Source organism: Heterocephalus glaber, unplaced genomic scaffold, assembly GCF_053883595.1.
Source record: "Heterocephalus glaber isolate CG9 unplaced genomic scaffold, H.glaber_assembly_v1.0 deba00001781, whole genome shotgun sequence".
Classification (NCBI taxonomy): domain Eukaryota; kingdom Metazoa; phylum Chordata; class Mammalia; order Rodentia; family Bathyergidae; genus Heterocephalus; species Heterocephalus glaber.
In genome coordinates, this window is record NW_028258467.1 from 4776482 (window position 1) to 4791821 (window position 15340).

Below are 15340 nucleotides of genomic sequence, written 5' to 3' on the forward strand. Positions count from 1 at the left end.
ATAGTGAGTACAAGACCAGCCTGGACTGACTACATAGCAAGACCCTATCTGAGAAAAACAAAATAAAGGACTTACAAACAAATAACAAAGGCCTCTGACATTCAAGCATGAGATCCAAATGATGCTACTAGATATAACAGCATGAATACTGAAGGGTAGGGGACACTGGCATATTACTTGGGGGCAATGGCGATTGATAGAGGAGCCACATAAAAGTAGCCATCAACTCTGTTCTGGAAACTCAGGCTGCCACCATCTCTCACAGAAGTTCTCCTCATCCTTTCAAATTTCTCACAGGATCTACTGGGTCACTGGTTATCTTCAGGCATCTACACTTAGTGTGTTCACTCACTCATACAATAGACACAAGTGGCAAGTAGTCTGTGCACTCCCTGAGCTTGGGATCTGTTGGGAGACACAGCAAAGTGATCTAATCATCACCTGACACATGCACACTGGCAGCTTGTGACCTTGGATTGAAGAAATCATGCTCATCTCACCTTCCTTGCACATCACCAGAGGTGGGAAAGTCCATGTGGGACTTAAGTTTATTCTTCACCTGCCCCATGAGACCATGTGAAATGCCAATCAGTCCAGGAGACTTGCAGCTACCTAGTACAGAAACCAGTCTTCCCATGCTGCCCTACTGAATTCCCTGGGACTGAAGAATGAAGAGAAGGCTAACAACAGCATGATTTCATCTACCTGCACTCCTGAGAATGAGGTCTTCTACATTCATCAATTTTTCACATTACCAATGTTGACTTTGGTTTTTTTGGCCATTTTTACCTCTCCTTTCCCTTCTAGAGCTTAATGCTACAGTTCATGTCTCATTAGTCCTTACAATGTCACACCAAATCCTGCAGACTCCTAATTGACCAGTTTGGGTTCTCCTAGAATTTATCAGGTAGTGCGCCTGAATCCACATACTCTATTTGCCTCTTTAAATGCCCTAACACCCTCTCCTCACAACTACCATTCTGTTGTAGCTAATCTAAGAGTCCATGTCCTATGAAACAAAAGGCCAAGTGTATAATGGGCTCTTTCCAGGACTCATTTGTCATTCTTTAAGTAGGGACAACATGGTCCCTTCCTAGTAAGCGCAGACTGACCTACTAAGATGCTCCCTTGTCTAGCATATGTTGCTAACATTCAATTAACCAGAAAACTTCAGTTCCCAATCATTCTCAATAAAACTGAACTCAATTTGGAAATTGAAAGAAAACTGATGCTAATTCAAAGCTTTGCCAGGGTGGTGGGAGTCTCATTACAAGGTGAACAAGTCAGGTAATCTCCTCATTCTTTAGATTTCTACCAAAAGAGCAGTGCTAGAATTCTTTCAGATTTGCAGGTATCTCCGCCAAGGTGCAGGCACTACCACAATGCTTCACAGGTACTGTGAAGGGCAGGACTTGCCCTGTCACAGCTTCTCCTGTTGTGAGCAGGACATAGTAACAAAGAGAAATGCATGAATGCCTAGGCATCACCCATGCCCACAACCTGTCCTTCTGCCACTGATACTATTTCAAGCCCTCAACAGAAGGCTTTCCTAAGAAGCCAAGAGACACAATAGGAGTGATTTTGCTGTACCCGGAAAGGGAAGGAGAAGCTATTCTAATAATCCATCACCAATGACTGGTGCTTATGCCAGGGACTGGAAGCCCACCACTCTCTTTACAGTCACGCTGGTCCTAACTCCCCCAGCCCATCCCCACTTCAGTCTGCCAGAGGTGTCTGTAGACTCTGCAAGCTCTCAGGAGGAACAGAGGGCCTAGTCAAGCATTAGAGTGGGCAGTGGATGTGGGTAAGTTTGGAGGAGATTGATTTTAACTCAATATAATAAAGGAAGGGATTTCAAACAATCAGAGGTTCCAAGCCCAGTAGTGAGGGCAAAAGGAATGGCAGTTTTGGAGCAACAGCCTGGAGAACTGCTGATGATGAGCAGTTGCCAGGGTTGGTACTGTGGCTAGGTCCAAGGTTGATGCTGGCCCTGAAGCACTTATCTGATGGTTCTTGTGGGGTTTGAAGCAGATAAACCCATAGTTCCCCTCAAAGAAAGCTCCCATTCTTCTATGCAGCTCTGGTATAGATACTTGGCCCTGGTAGGCATCTCAGGCAGCAAATCTCAGATTTTAATGTACACGGCAAGCACCTGAGAATCTTACACAGGAACCCTTCAGTGATTCACCTCACTTGCACAGGCACTTCTGAATCCAGTCAAATCTGTCCCTTTGTGGGTTCTAAACTGCACTGATCCTGTTTCTGTTGTATAGAATGTTCTTCCATCATTACTTTGTTTAAACTGGGATCCATTATGCCCTGCCTTTCTCTGTGTAGTCCAGGCTCAAACTGACTTTTTCCACAAGGACTGCCAAGAGCAGACTTGCCCCCAATCAATCCTTTGAGGGAGACAACCATCACATTATTTTTATTTTACTTTTTCACAGTATTAAGGATTGATCTACACTAAGCTATATCTTCACCCCTTTTGTTAATGGAAGGTGAAATTCACATTCTCCTTGGAGAGGAGAAAAATCGACAGACATATTGGTAAGACTTTCTCACTTATATAAAGCAACTCTATACTCGCAAAACTATAGTACCATAGCCAAAAGAACAGACTCCAAACTAGAACCTAATTTAAGAATCACTGACATCTTTTAAAAGAATGTTTCTTTTTTGAAAATGAAAAATGACCAAGATCTTGTATAGAGTTCATCTCAACCTTCCCTGTGACTTTATGTTATAAAATCACCCTGGTAACATCTCACATTATGACTAGTAGAAAGACTGTGTGGTTTACCACTTGAGAGAGCATGCACTGAATCAATTTTCTCAACAACCCAACAGTTAGTTACAGTATAAGGATGTTAAGACAAACAAACCACGTGCATTTCTTTCCTTTTTAAAACAGAAACCACATATTTCTTAAAAAGAGAATCATGAACGTTTAGAACTGTAATGGCAGAACATACTGAATACAAATGATCCCAGAACCTAAACCCTTTAAATAAATGTTAAGAATAAAATCCTAGTTTATTATTCATGGAATTAACATTGTACAACTACTTGACAGTGAATATTTTGGCACTTAAAGAGCCTACTCTGAAATGTGTTCTACAGCTCAAGAAATTTAACCACCACAAAACACTAATTTTTTAAAAAAGGTTTTACACTAACTTGAAAGAAGACGCTATATTCCTCCACTGAAATATCATCCCAAAATCTAGTTCTAGAAGGCCCAGAATCCTAAAACTTCATTTTATATGAGATGTCTAGAGAAACTTGTCCATTAAAAATTCAAATTTTGACCAATCAAAGAATAATTTAACTGATTCAGGAAACTGACTTTTAAGAAATTTACTGTGGCTCCTCTGCAGGGAAGGAGAATAACAGGCCCCAGCAACCTGGAATTTCTCTCCTAGGTGATGAGAACACCCTACTTTCAACAGAGCATGATGTGCAGTGTCAGCTCTAAGACCCGTCATGAAGGAGGAGGGCTGGACTTAGAGGAAACTACATGCTCCATTCCATAGCACGCTCAGATCAGAGTGCTTTTCCATCTCTCCCCATGTCATTCAGAGATGACCAGAAAGAAAGCAGCACATGTTCCCTAGGCGGCAGCAGAATCTAAGGAAGATGACTGAGAAGCACATGGAAGGCATACTTAGAACACAACCAGGGAGGAGCCAAGAGAGCACAACAGAGAGACAGAGAAAGATGAAGAAGACTGCTGTGCTGAAAGATCACTAAGGGGGGTCACAACTCCAGCCAGAGGGTGACGTGAGCCCATAGGGTACTTCCTAGCTGTCCAAATGAGGGACAAACCCAAAGACCATAGTTTTGCCTTTGAAATGACAGGATAAGGCCTTAGAAACAGAAAGAGATATTCATCCTTCTTATTGCTCTGATCCCTATAAACAGCTGGGTCCTGTGGGGCCACACACACAGGTCCCCGGATGAACAGGGGTCAGCTTGAAATCGATTGTCCTAAAAGCTACACAGATGACTCAGAAGACGACAAAATAATGGGAATGATCAGGATGTGCCAGTCCTGGGGCAGAGATTCTCAACCTGAAGCTAAATAAATTGTTAGGTATACAAATAGGTCTTGGAACTGTCTCCAAGTATGAGGGAAAAAAAAGCTTCACCAATGACTACAGGTGAAATCTTACACTGACCCAGCCTGGCTGACGGAGCTGCAACTTACTTCAGGAGAACAGACGTCCAACTCCAAAAGAAGTGCCCCTGTCTCTCCCATGATGTCATCATTATAAGTGACATGGCATTCAAATCCTCATACTTTGTATCTGTCAGCCAGTATCAAGTCTTCACGTAAGCTCTTTCGTCAGAGTGGTTAACACTCTTTCAAGTACATGTATGTAGGGAGGAATGAAAGCCCAACATAGCCATTCATGTTTGCTGATAGCCCTTCTACCCTCTGAACTTGGCTGTATTTGGGTCCCTGTCCAGCCTATCTCACCCCTGCACTTTGCAGCTGGTAACCCTTGCCCACTCCCTACCTACTCTCCACATTCTCTTTAGAAGTAATTGCTATTCTCATCTCCAAGCTTCTCTGCCCCCGTGCTCACTTACTTTGTTGGTTTCGCTTGTCACTGGCATTTTTCAAAGGGAGGCAAACAGGACAGTCATGTCGTGTGCAGTTCTTCCAATGAGAGATGATTTGTCGTGAAGATGCACAATGGGCAACTATGACCAGAAAAACAACGAGATGTTATTTTTCTATCCAAATCGTCATACTTTCAATTACACCTAAATTATAATGCCAGATTCCATAAGAAAATGGTAACAAGTGTAACCATAATGTAGTACAGGCAGTCCTCAACTTACAAACAGGCTATTTTCCAAAAAGTTTGTAAGTTGACTATTAAGAATTTCAAACGAAACTTCCTATAGAAGCAATGTTATGAATGATGGGTGATTTAGGGTTCAGCCCACAAAAAAACCAAAAAACTATTCAACCTAAAATAATCACTACAATGAATGGTAGAACAATGTCACTACTCAAAGTAAAAATGTTAAATTGTTTTAAAAGACGAAACCATCTAAATACTGCAGTTGAAGAAATACAGGTAGAGATGCAAGTAAGATGTCTGTGGAGATTCCAAAAGGGACCTTGGGTGCATTGTAAAGGATCTGAGCGGGTAATGAACCCTGGTTATTCTCAGTCTTCATCTCCTACAGTCTAATCTTCCCCTTCTTTGCACTTCCACCATGATCAGGATTATGCTGGGGACTCACAAATGTCACCACAGGAGAGAGGGAGACCAAGGAGAGATTTTCTCCAAGGTTTATGAGCACAAATAAGAAGAGAAGGAAAAGGATAAAGATTACACGAGAGTACAGTTGTTAATAGGAAACACTTTCTTTAGTGGAACTGAAGTGCCCAGTAAAAGAGGGGAAAGGGAGGCACACAATGTGCCTGATTCACCACCTCCCTAGGGATGACACATTACACAGTTCCCGTGTCACTGTCGGTCACCCAGGACAACCTGGCTGTCACCAGAGTAGCCTTAAGACAGGGCAGAGGAGCAAGGCAGTGGGCCACTGCTGGTCTGAGTCCATGAAACAACTGCAAAGACAGATGGTAGGATGCAGGGAAGGGTGTGTGCTAGCCTGCACACATGCTACATTAGAAGCACGTTAGAAGAAAACTACAACTTAGACATTTACAATAAGAAGTGCTCAAGAAATGACAAAAGACTTCCATGAGAGAAAAGAGAAAAAGAATCAACTCAGGGCACAGCATCATGCAGGAAAGGGTCACAGTAACAGAAAACCACATCGTCTTTCTCCTCAGCAGGTGAGCCTTGCGGGGGTAACAGTGTCAGGTGTGGGGAACGTGAGAGCAACATGTTCTAGGCCACACCAAAAGGAGGTCAGTACCTTGGCTGCAGGACCTTCTGACCAAGAAATCCACTAAAAAATAATAAAGCTAAATTCTACCCTGGCCACTGCCACTAGTTCAGAAAAAGGCACTTACCTTGGCAGGCTTTCCCAGCCTGACAATGCGTCATGTGATTCAAAACATTTTTCATGGTTCGACAATGTGGTAGAGAGCAGGCCCGAACCTCTCCATTGGCTTGTTCTCGTCGCTGACATTTATGAGCGTGAAGCAGTAGAACCAGCTGCTGCTGTATCAGTTTGCGTTTTTCAGGATCTGCCGTGGGGCCTGTTGCAATTGCTTGTGTGGGAACAATTCCCACCGATGTTTGCATTTGTGACTAAAATAAAAAAAAATTTTTTAAATTAAGTTTTTAGAATTCCAATTCATATTCATTAATTATTGCTCAAATGAATGTGAAAACTGACGGATAATATCAGCCACAGAGAGGAGGTTGGTGTAGTTCTTTGTAATCCATCAGTGACTTTAAGATGGATCTAGAAGTACAGATATCAATCCAACTCAGATGCAAGACCAATTCAAGTTCACTTGTATACTATCATCCAAACAAGAAAATTACATTTGCTCTGGACTGTAGTAGCCAAGACCTAACTCACTCTACAATACACACAACCATTGGAAAAACTGTGTATTATAGCAGGCTGAATCACAAGAAACTGCTGCTTCTGCAGGTTCCAAATGATCAAGCACTGGCAATTTCCCATGGTTCAACCAAATTAAAGACTGCTATGGCCTGATGAACTATAACACACTGCAAATAACTGAGGTAGTCAAAAGAGTTGGTGACACATTTTGTTCTACCTTTTGTCTGCAGCACACTTCTTAGATTTTATTACTGTATGCCTAAGGACAACACTTGCAGTTTTATTTCTCAGTGGTCACACAGTGTCTCCTAAAAGACAATTATCTAGTACAATTTTTTTTTTTGGTACCAGGGATCAAACTTGGGACCCTGAGCTTGAGAGGCAGGCGGCGGAACCACTGAGCTAAATTGCCAGCCCTATCTAGTACAATTTTAATGATTTTTTTTAAATGTTAAGAAATGCTATCTTTCATTGAAATTTCCACTAAAATATCTTACAACTATTTTTCAGCAAGTGTTTCATGATCTGATAAAAATATAGAAAATACTTGCCTTCATCAGTTTAAACAACAAACCAGATCAAGCATTCTTCTCGAGTACAAAGAAAACAGAAAAAAGTGACCTAGAGGGTCTTATTTTCTATGAACCACCAACATTCTTCAGACAAACTTACTACAAAGCCTTACCAGTAACAGAGATATAATGTTCCTAATATGCAGTAACATCATCCCCAGGTTAAGGATTTCCAATCCTCTAATATTCTAATATTCCCAACTTTTTCTTACCCCTGGTGCCAGGGACTGAGCTTGCACATCTAATATTCCCAGTTTTGAGTCCATGACACTTATTACTTTCCCTAAAATGTAATGCTATTCTCATTTTTTAACATAAGAACCAAAATGATATATTTAAAATAAAGAGAAAAAAATTATAAAAATATTTCTTAATGAATCAAAGCTCAGTTTTTAATTTTTTTTATTTTTTGGTACTGGGGATCGAACTCGGGTCCTTCTGCTTGCGAGGCAGGTGGTAAAACCACTGAGCTAAATCCCCGGCCCCAAAGCTCAGTTTTTTAAAGTTACAGTTTTCTGTTTGAGTTTCATATTTACAAGAACTCAGATGGCTTCACTCAGAAGCACAACCCCTGGAAGCCTGAGAATGACCTAAAACAAAGCAAAAGTTCCAGTTGAGGCAGAACACCCTGAATAGGAAGTATGAAAATCCTATGAAAAAAAAGGTTTTTCCTTATGCTTTCTTTTTCTGGTTATAAAAGTAAAACAGATACTGCAGGAATTTGGAAAATAAAACTATTAAGGAAATAATTAATAACAATTTAAAAACCAGACTCTGAGAATCCACTATATTAAAGTGTTTAATAGGTTTTTAAAAAACAAAATTAGTACATGTTTGCAATTCATGCCATTTATAATCATCTTGGAGAATGGTTACATGTACATATTACAGCTTGTTTTTTTTTTTAAATGCCCCTCTTCTTTCCTCTCCCCCCTCTACCAGGTCCCCCCCCCCCCCGCTTTTGGTACTGGGGATCGACCTTGTGCTTTCGAGGCAGGCGGCAGAACCACTGAGCTAAATCCCCAGCCCTTCCTAGCCCCTTTTTTATACTTTTTGGTATTATTTGTCTTAGCTCATGTTATGGCATATCGTGCTTACATTAGGTTCCTGTACATGGCATATGTTTATTCTTATGTCTCTTTCCCCTCCTCCTCACACCTTGCCCTTGTTCCCTTGGATCACTTCCCTAATGAATATGATCTGTCCCTTTGTCCCTCTCTATCTATTCTTTATCATTTTCTTCGTTTGCACTGTGTCTCACTCAAATGAGAGCTACCAAATGGTATTTAAGCTTCTGTGTCTGGTATACTTCACTCAATATTTTCCAGGTGCATCCATTTTCCTACAAATGTGTCATTCTTTTTTTTTTTTTTTTGGTACCAGGGATCGAACTCGGGTCCTTAGCTTGAGAGGCAGGCAGTGGAACCACTGAGCTAAATCCCTGGCCCAAATGTGTCATTCTTTTTTTTGGTACCGGGAATCGAACTCGGGTCCTTGCGCTTGCGCAGCAGGTGGTGAAACCACTAAGCTAAATCCCCGGCCCAAATGTGTCATTCTTAATAGCTAAGTAATAGTCTGTTAAATATAGATACACCTGGGGATTTAGCTTAGTGGTGCATGCCTGCCTCACAAGTGCAAGGTCCTGTGTTTGATTCCCCATACCAGGAAAAAAAAAAAAGTAAATATAGATACCACATTTTCTTTATCCAATCATCTACCAATAGGTATACAAGGTTTTTGTTTCTCTTGGTCTTTTTTCTATGTAGATGCATAGATACATCTTCCTCATTTAACGACTGAGTTCAGTTCCTGCAGTCAGGTCATTAAATGAACTGGTTGCAATATGGAAGTGTATATAGTATGTACATTACAATATTCGGAACAAAAAAGGGTCAAAAGAAACTCCAACCTGAGAACTTTGTTTTTATTTGCATAATTCTTACATGCAGTACTATAATAAAAGAACATAAAACAGAACATAAAACTACAGCACTGTACAGTACAACCTACTGTACCAAAAAAACACTGAGGTTCTATAAACAAGGTTACAGACCTGTACCCCCCAAAAAGATGGACCATTAAGTCTGAGCAACATGCCTTAACGGTTAAGTCCAAGCAGCCGTTAAACAGGTGGGTTGTTAAATGAGGAATATATGCGCATATGAACTGATCAATATAGTCTTGTATCTGATTTTATTAATATGTGTGTATATATATATGCTTTATAAACACGTATGTGTACATTTACGTTTGTTTAGGTTCTGCCCCATACCATTAAGCTGTCTCATACAGCAGGTTGATATGATTTGTATCTTACTATACTATGCATGTTCATTTAACCAGTATCTTACCTGGAAAACAAAATGGAAACCCTCTCATCTCCCTAGGGCAGTGATGGCAAACCTTTTAGAGATCGAATGCCTAAACTGCAACCACTTATTTATCACAAAATGTCAACACTCCAATTAAACCTGAATACTGAGGTTTTAGTTTAGAAAAGAAAACTTATCTGATGCTTGACTGCTCTCGCGAACTGGCTCAAGTGCCAACAGACAGGGCTCTGTGTGCCTACTACAGCACACATACCTTACGTTTGCCACCACTGCCCTAGGGTAGATAGGTATGTATAATTTTTGTGATACTGGGGCCTAAACCCATGGCCTTCACACTGAGCTCCCCACCTATCAATCCTTTTTTCTTTTGTGATAGGGTCTTGCTAAGTCATTAAATTGCTCAAGTTGGGCTCAAACTTACAATTGTCCTAGCCAGGCATGGTGGCGCACGCCTGTAATCCCAGCACTTGGGAGGCTGAGGCAGGAGGATTGCTATGAGTTTGAGGTCAGCCTCGGCTACACAGTTCAACGCCAGCCTGAACTACATAGTGAGACCCTACCTCAAAAAAAAAAAAAAGTCAGATGTTTGTCACAAATAAATTTAAATCTGCAGTGCTAAGATGTTATTGAAAACATACGTTAAGGGGCTGGGGATTTAGCTCAGTGGCACCATGCCTGCCTCGCAAGCACAAGGTCCTGAGTTCGATCCCTAGTACTGAAAAATAAATAAATAAAAGATCTTTAAAAAAAAAAAAAGAAAACATATGTAAAGCATGTGATAAGGCAAGCAAATTAAAAATGATCAACAAAAACTTGCAACTGTCCTGACTCATTCTTTAATTTAATTGTTTTAAGACACAGTCTTACTATGTTGCCCAGGACAGCCTCAAATTTCTGGGCTCAAGTAATCCTTCCACCTCAGCCTCCCAAATAGCTGGGAATAGCTGAATTACAGGTGTGGGAGACCACATCTAGCCAGTTTTTTGCCCTCCCCCCCTTTTTTGTAGTACCAGGGATGAAACTCAGGACCCTGCGCTTTCAAGGCAGGTATGAAGCCACTGAGCTAAATCCCTGGCCCTCATTTTTTGCCATTTTAAATAAAGTGTCAATAAACAAATAGCCTCTGACCATGCCCTCGGTGGCATTAAGTATCAATGCTAAAAGTCTCCTCAATCATACCCTTACAGTGAGAATAAAATAAAATATATAAGAGGAAAAAAACCTCATAATCAATTCTCATGTAGCAGACCTCAATGTTGTAGAGAAAAAGTGTGAGGCCTGACTGCGTAAAAACTTATTCTCTCCCATGACTAAACCTACTGGGAACAAATGAAACAAACACAAGATGATCAACAAACCAGGAAAAAAGATTTGAAACACAAAACACAATACAAGTAAGTACTCTGTGCAACTCTTTAGTCTCAAGCTCAACAAACGGCAATTCATTTAGGATTTACCCGGCCCTGAGGGAGGTGTTCACTTAGGAGTAGACCCAACTGGCAGTAGGGAAGGTTCAGAGGCAAGCACCTTGACTAGACCGCGAGCACGCTATCCAACAGCAGAGTCCCCACCCCAACCTCTCTGTTTTCTTCCTCAATATAGGCTGACCACTTTGCTTCACGAAATGTTCTAAGAGAATTTAACAGGAAAATTGGTTAAGGACAGCAGCTGAGCAACTCAAAAAATGTCTAGGTCTCTAAACATAGCACTTTAATTCTTACTAATAATCAAAGAAAGGCAAAGCAAAAATATAACATCATTTTCTCCTACCAAAGTACAAGGTAAGAGCCCTCAGTCTTTGGAGGACGATATGATGCTAGTGATCTAGTCACATGGCTTCTGTTGGAAGGCAATGTAACGGTAGCCATTAAAAACTTAAAAGTATGTGTAACATGTATTTCCTGAATGAGATTTGGCTCACATCGAATTCATAAACATGGAAGGAGGTCAGTGTGGCACTGGTTTGAACATTCTGAGCCACTACCAGCATGTGAATAAAGCTCACTGACCCAGTGGTTTCAGGGTACAGCCCACTCACCATTGTAGTCTTCTTCACACAATCTGGCCACAGGCTCTATGTATGTGTCCCCTATTATGTCATGATAACTCAGCAGACCCGACCATTGGTCATACTGAATCCATCAAACCATTTCAAAGGTTTGCTTCTATATATTCTGATATTCTTTCTTTCACCATGTAGTTCAGGCCATCCTTGAACTTGCAACAATCCTGCCTCAGTTTCCTGAGTGCTGGGATTATAGGTGTGTGCCACTGCAATCAGTTGATATTCTTTAATTTTTAAAGATATATTTTTATTAGTATTCTTTTTATTAGCATTGTTAGTGCTACATTAAGTTTTGGGTATCTGACCTCAACTCCATTTTTCCTTTATACCCAGTATTCTACCTGGAGGTTATAATCAGAGATGTGTACCGAGTATGCAGAATTGTTTATCCTGGCATTTCTCATAGAAAAATACATTATTTTTCAGAAAGTGTCCAAGAATAGGTTATAACATCTCCAAAAGACTGTGTTCCAAACAGTAAGAGACTGATAGAGAAAGAACAAGGAAGACATGGGGTTTTTTTGGTACGGGAATTGAACTCAGGACCTTGCACTTGCGAGGCAGGTGTGGCGCCACGGAGATAAACCCCCCACCCGGGGAAGACATGTTTTTGTCCTCCACCGACCCATGTTCCCAAGCAAAATCTGGGCTGGAATCCTACAGATGGCCCTTGAGATCCAGTCAGTCCTACCCTCTATATCCCAATAGGGTTCAGAGCCATCATCCTTAGAAACTTCCTTCCTAACCACTTGGAAATGTGACCCTCCTTAACCTCCTCTCAGAATTAGAAAATGACACCAAAGCCAACACTGGGTGGGACAAGGAACAGATCTGCACTATCACTTGTTCTGATTTCCCTAGAAGGACACTGAAAACAGCTGGGAACACAAAGCTCTGGAGTCATACAACAGAGGAAATGCTCTTTAAATGTACATAGCTATCATCTGGAATCACCTGATAATCACTCTTAAGTGATTAAGAAATAGAACATAGCTATTTAGATAGAATTATGCTTCTTGAATTTTTCTCTTTTTGCTTGGTGTTTACTGATATTTTAAAAATAAGATTAACACATTCACTATGGGGCCATAATTAGGATGTCTTGCTGCTGGTGGCTTGAACCATTGGTGGTGGGTGGTACATGCATGACTGTCCTGTGCATGACTGCACCACTTCTACCACCAGTGGTACAAGCCACCCAATAAGACAGTCATGCACATAATACCAGTGGTTCAAGCCAGCAGGAACATGTTAACATACAATTTAAGGTATAAATTCAAAGGGAAATAAAATTAACCAGTCCAGAATGATTTGTAAATAATCATTCAAATTAAAAAAGCTATGATTTTAAAGTAGAAACCAAATGGCTAGGGTAAGAGGGGAAAGGCCATGTCAAGGCCAAGGCCAAGCATTCTGCCACCTCTGTTCTCTGCCCCAAGGCCAAGACCTTCAAAACTAGACAACAGGTCCACTTACAAGGTCTGGGGGTTACCTGTCACTATACAAAGAAACTCTAAAAGGTAGGAGGCGCTAGATCTAGTCAGATGGGGACAAGGTGACAAGCCAGGCTGACTGGCAGGTCTAAACTGAGTAAGGTCTTGAAAGGTATCATTCACTTCCCATGACCACCGGTTCATGAGAATTACCAACTTCCTGGTGTCTGCTTTCCATGCAGTGAAAGGGTGGAGTATCTGTGGGGGCTAGTTTGTGCTTCTACCTTCATTGAGGAAAGGGATATCCTAATAGGATTCTAGAAAAGACACTGTTGATAACTGAAAATCTTTATCAGAAAAAAAGTTAAATAATTTTTTTTACAGTAGGAAAAATTTATGAGAGAAAGAAAGATTCTAAGAGAAACAGAAAGTGGACTGGAAAGTGGGGTGACCCTAAACGATCTTGACTGAGTACAGTTGTCCCTTAGTATCACATGGAGTGGGAGGTGGGAGTGGGTTGGTTCCAGGATCCCTGTGAATACCAAAATCTGTAGATGCTCAAGTCCTTTATGTAAAATGGTAATTTGTATAACCTGTACACATCCTCCTATATGTTCTAAAGCACCTCTAGATTACTTATAATACCACATTTCTCCAAAAATAAGACTGGGCCTTCTATTAATTTTTGCTCCAAAAGATTCAATAGGGCTTATTTTCAGAAAATTTCTTACTTTTTTTCACATACAATAATCTACATTTATTTATGTACAACAATCTACATTTATTCATGTACAAAAATCTGTATTTATTCAAATACAGTCATGTCATCCAATTCTGAAACATTGTCATAACTCTCCAAACCCTGAATTCTGGCCTGAATTTCTTGTAATTTAATTTCCTGTAGAACTACTGGCCCCTAACTCTTATGTCCAGCAACAGAGCTCCCCTTAAATGAGCACTTCTTCTCCATGTAGCCTGCTCATTGTGCACTGGCAACATAGCCGTCAATGATTGGGTGATGAATGCTTTACCCAAGTCCCGACCTCTTGCAGGCTAGGCTTCACAAAGTTATCTATTAAACCAAGTGTTAAGTGAAGACTTACAAGGCAGAAGTGGCAACAAAAATGATGACAGTTAAGAATAATGATCCACACAAAAGTAATGAAAAGTCACAGGTACTAAAATTCAGAAAATATTTCTTTATTTCACATGAGTACATTAAGTATGTCCATTATAACATATGATGTTCTGAATTATGGAGATTCATATTAGACACAACTACATCTGTTTATTATCAAGTGTGTACATTATTTGTGTGTTGTGTCTGTATTCCAATTTGTCATTTGGCAATAAATCTCCAGTTCACCTGTTTACATAGGGATTTACCTCTCATCTAAAAGCACCCGCTTAGGTATTTACAAATACTTAATTATAATTTATATTATTATTTAAGTATTAGGGGTAATAATATTATTTATTTATATATTATTATTTTATAATTCAAATGTCCATTGTGTGTTGCAATGGGCATACTAAAAGTGTCCATCTAGCCGACGATCTTAGGGAGCTTATTTTGGGGGTAGGGCTTATATTACAAGCATCCTAAAAAATCATACTAAGGTTTATTTTCCAGTTAGGTCTTATTTTGGGGAAAATACAGTATCTAGTACAATGAAAAGTTCTATAAACAGTTATATCATATTGTTTAGAGAAAATGACAAGAAAAAGGTCTATACATGCTACTTACTATGGACACAATTAAAATACTATTTTCCTGAAGTTGGTTGAATCCACAGATGCAAAGCCCATAGATACAGAGAGCCAACTGTGTTTACAATAAGATGTGCCTGATCTCAGGACCAGCTAATGTTTCTCATTTTATAGTTTCCTGTCATTTGCTGCAACAAATCACATTATATTTTGTGCTTAGGCTAAGTTTCCCAGACAATATTATCAAAACAAATGGGGAAACATATACACAGAAGATAGATTTACACTTAGCTGTTAAAAATTTTAGACCAAAGATTATTTTCTTTTTTTCTTTTTTTTGGTACGGGGGATCAAACTCAGGACCCTGTGCTTGCGAGGCAGGTGTGGCACCACTGAGCTAAATCCCCAGCCCAAAGATATTCTTTTAAGGCCCTGCATAAACATTTTTTGAACAATTTTCGAGATACATCTAGAAGGAGTATAATGGTAGCAACAGACGCAAAATCTTAAAAATACACACACTTAATTACTGATAATTATGGACAAAAGTTTATTTCCAAACCTTTCCCCAGTCTCCAACTGGATCAGTGAGACACAATTCACAACTGCAGTATATCACAAACGCCTTCTGCTCGCAAACAGAAGCATTAGGCAAAATTTTGCTTCCATTCAAGAACTCTGCAACAGGTGACAAACACAACCACAGCCAACTTCCCC

The 15340-nt window shown here is 40.2% G+C and overlaps 1 protein-coding gene across 3 annotated transcripts in view; it reads right to left on the reverse strand.

Annotated features, from left to right (window-relative positions):
- Window positions 1-15340, reverse strand: part of Crebbp (CREB binding lysine acetyltransferase) — a 138517-nt gene that overhangs the window by 52873 nt on the left and 70304 nt on the right. For 2 of the 3 annotated variants that reach the window (XM_004864766.4, XM_087202974.1), the window contains exons 4-5: window positions 6005-6245; window positions 4597-4710 (exon numbers count right to left, since the gene is read on the reverse strand). In XM_004864766.4, the coding sequence (XP_004864823.2) occupies window positions 4597-4710; window positions 6005-6245 (355 nt within the window). The remainder of the gene's footprint in view (window positions 1-4596; window positions 4711-6004; window positions 6246-15340) is intronic. The other variant, XM_004864767.4, reaches the window with a different exon arrangement.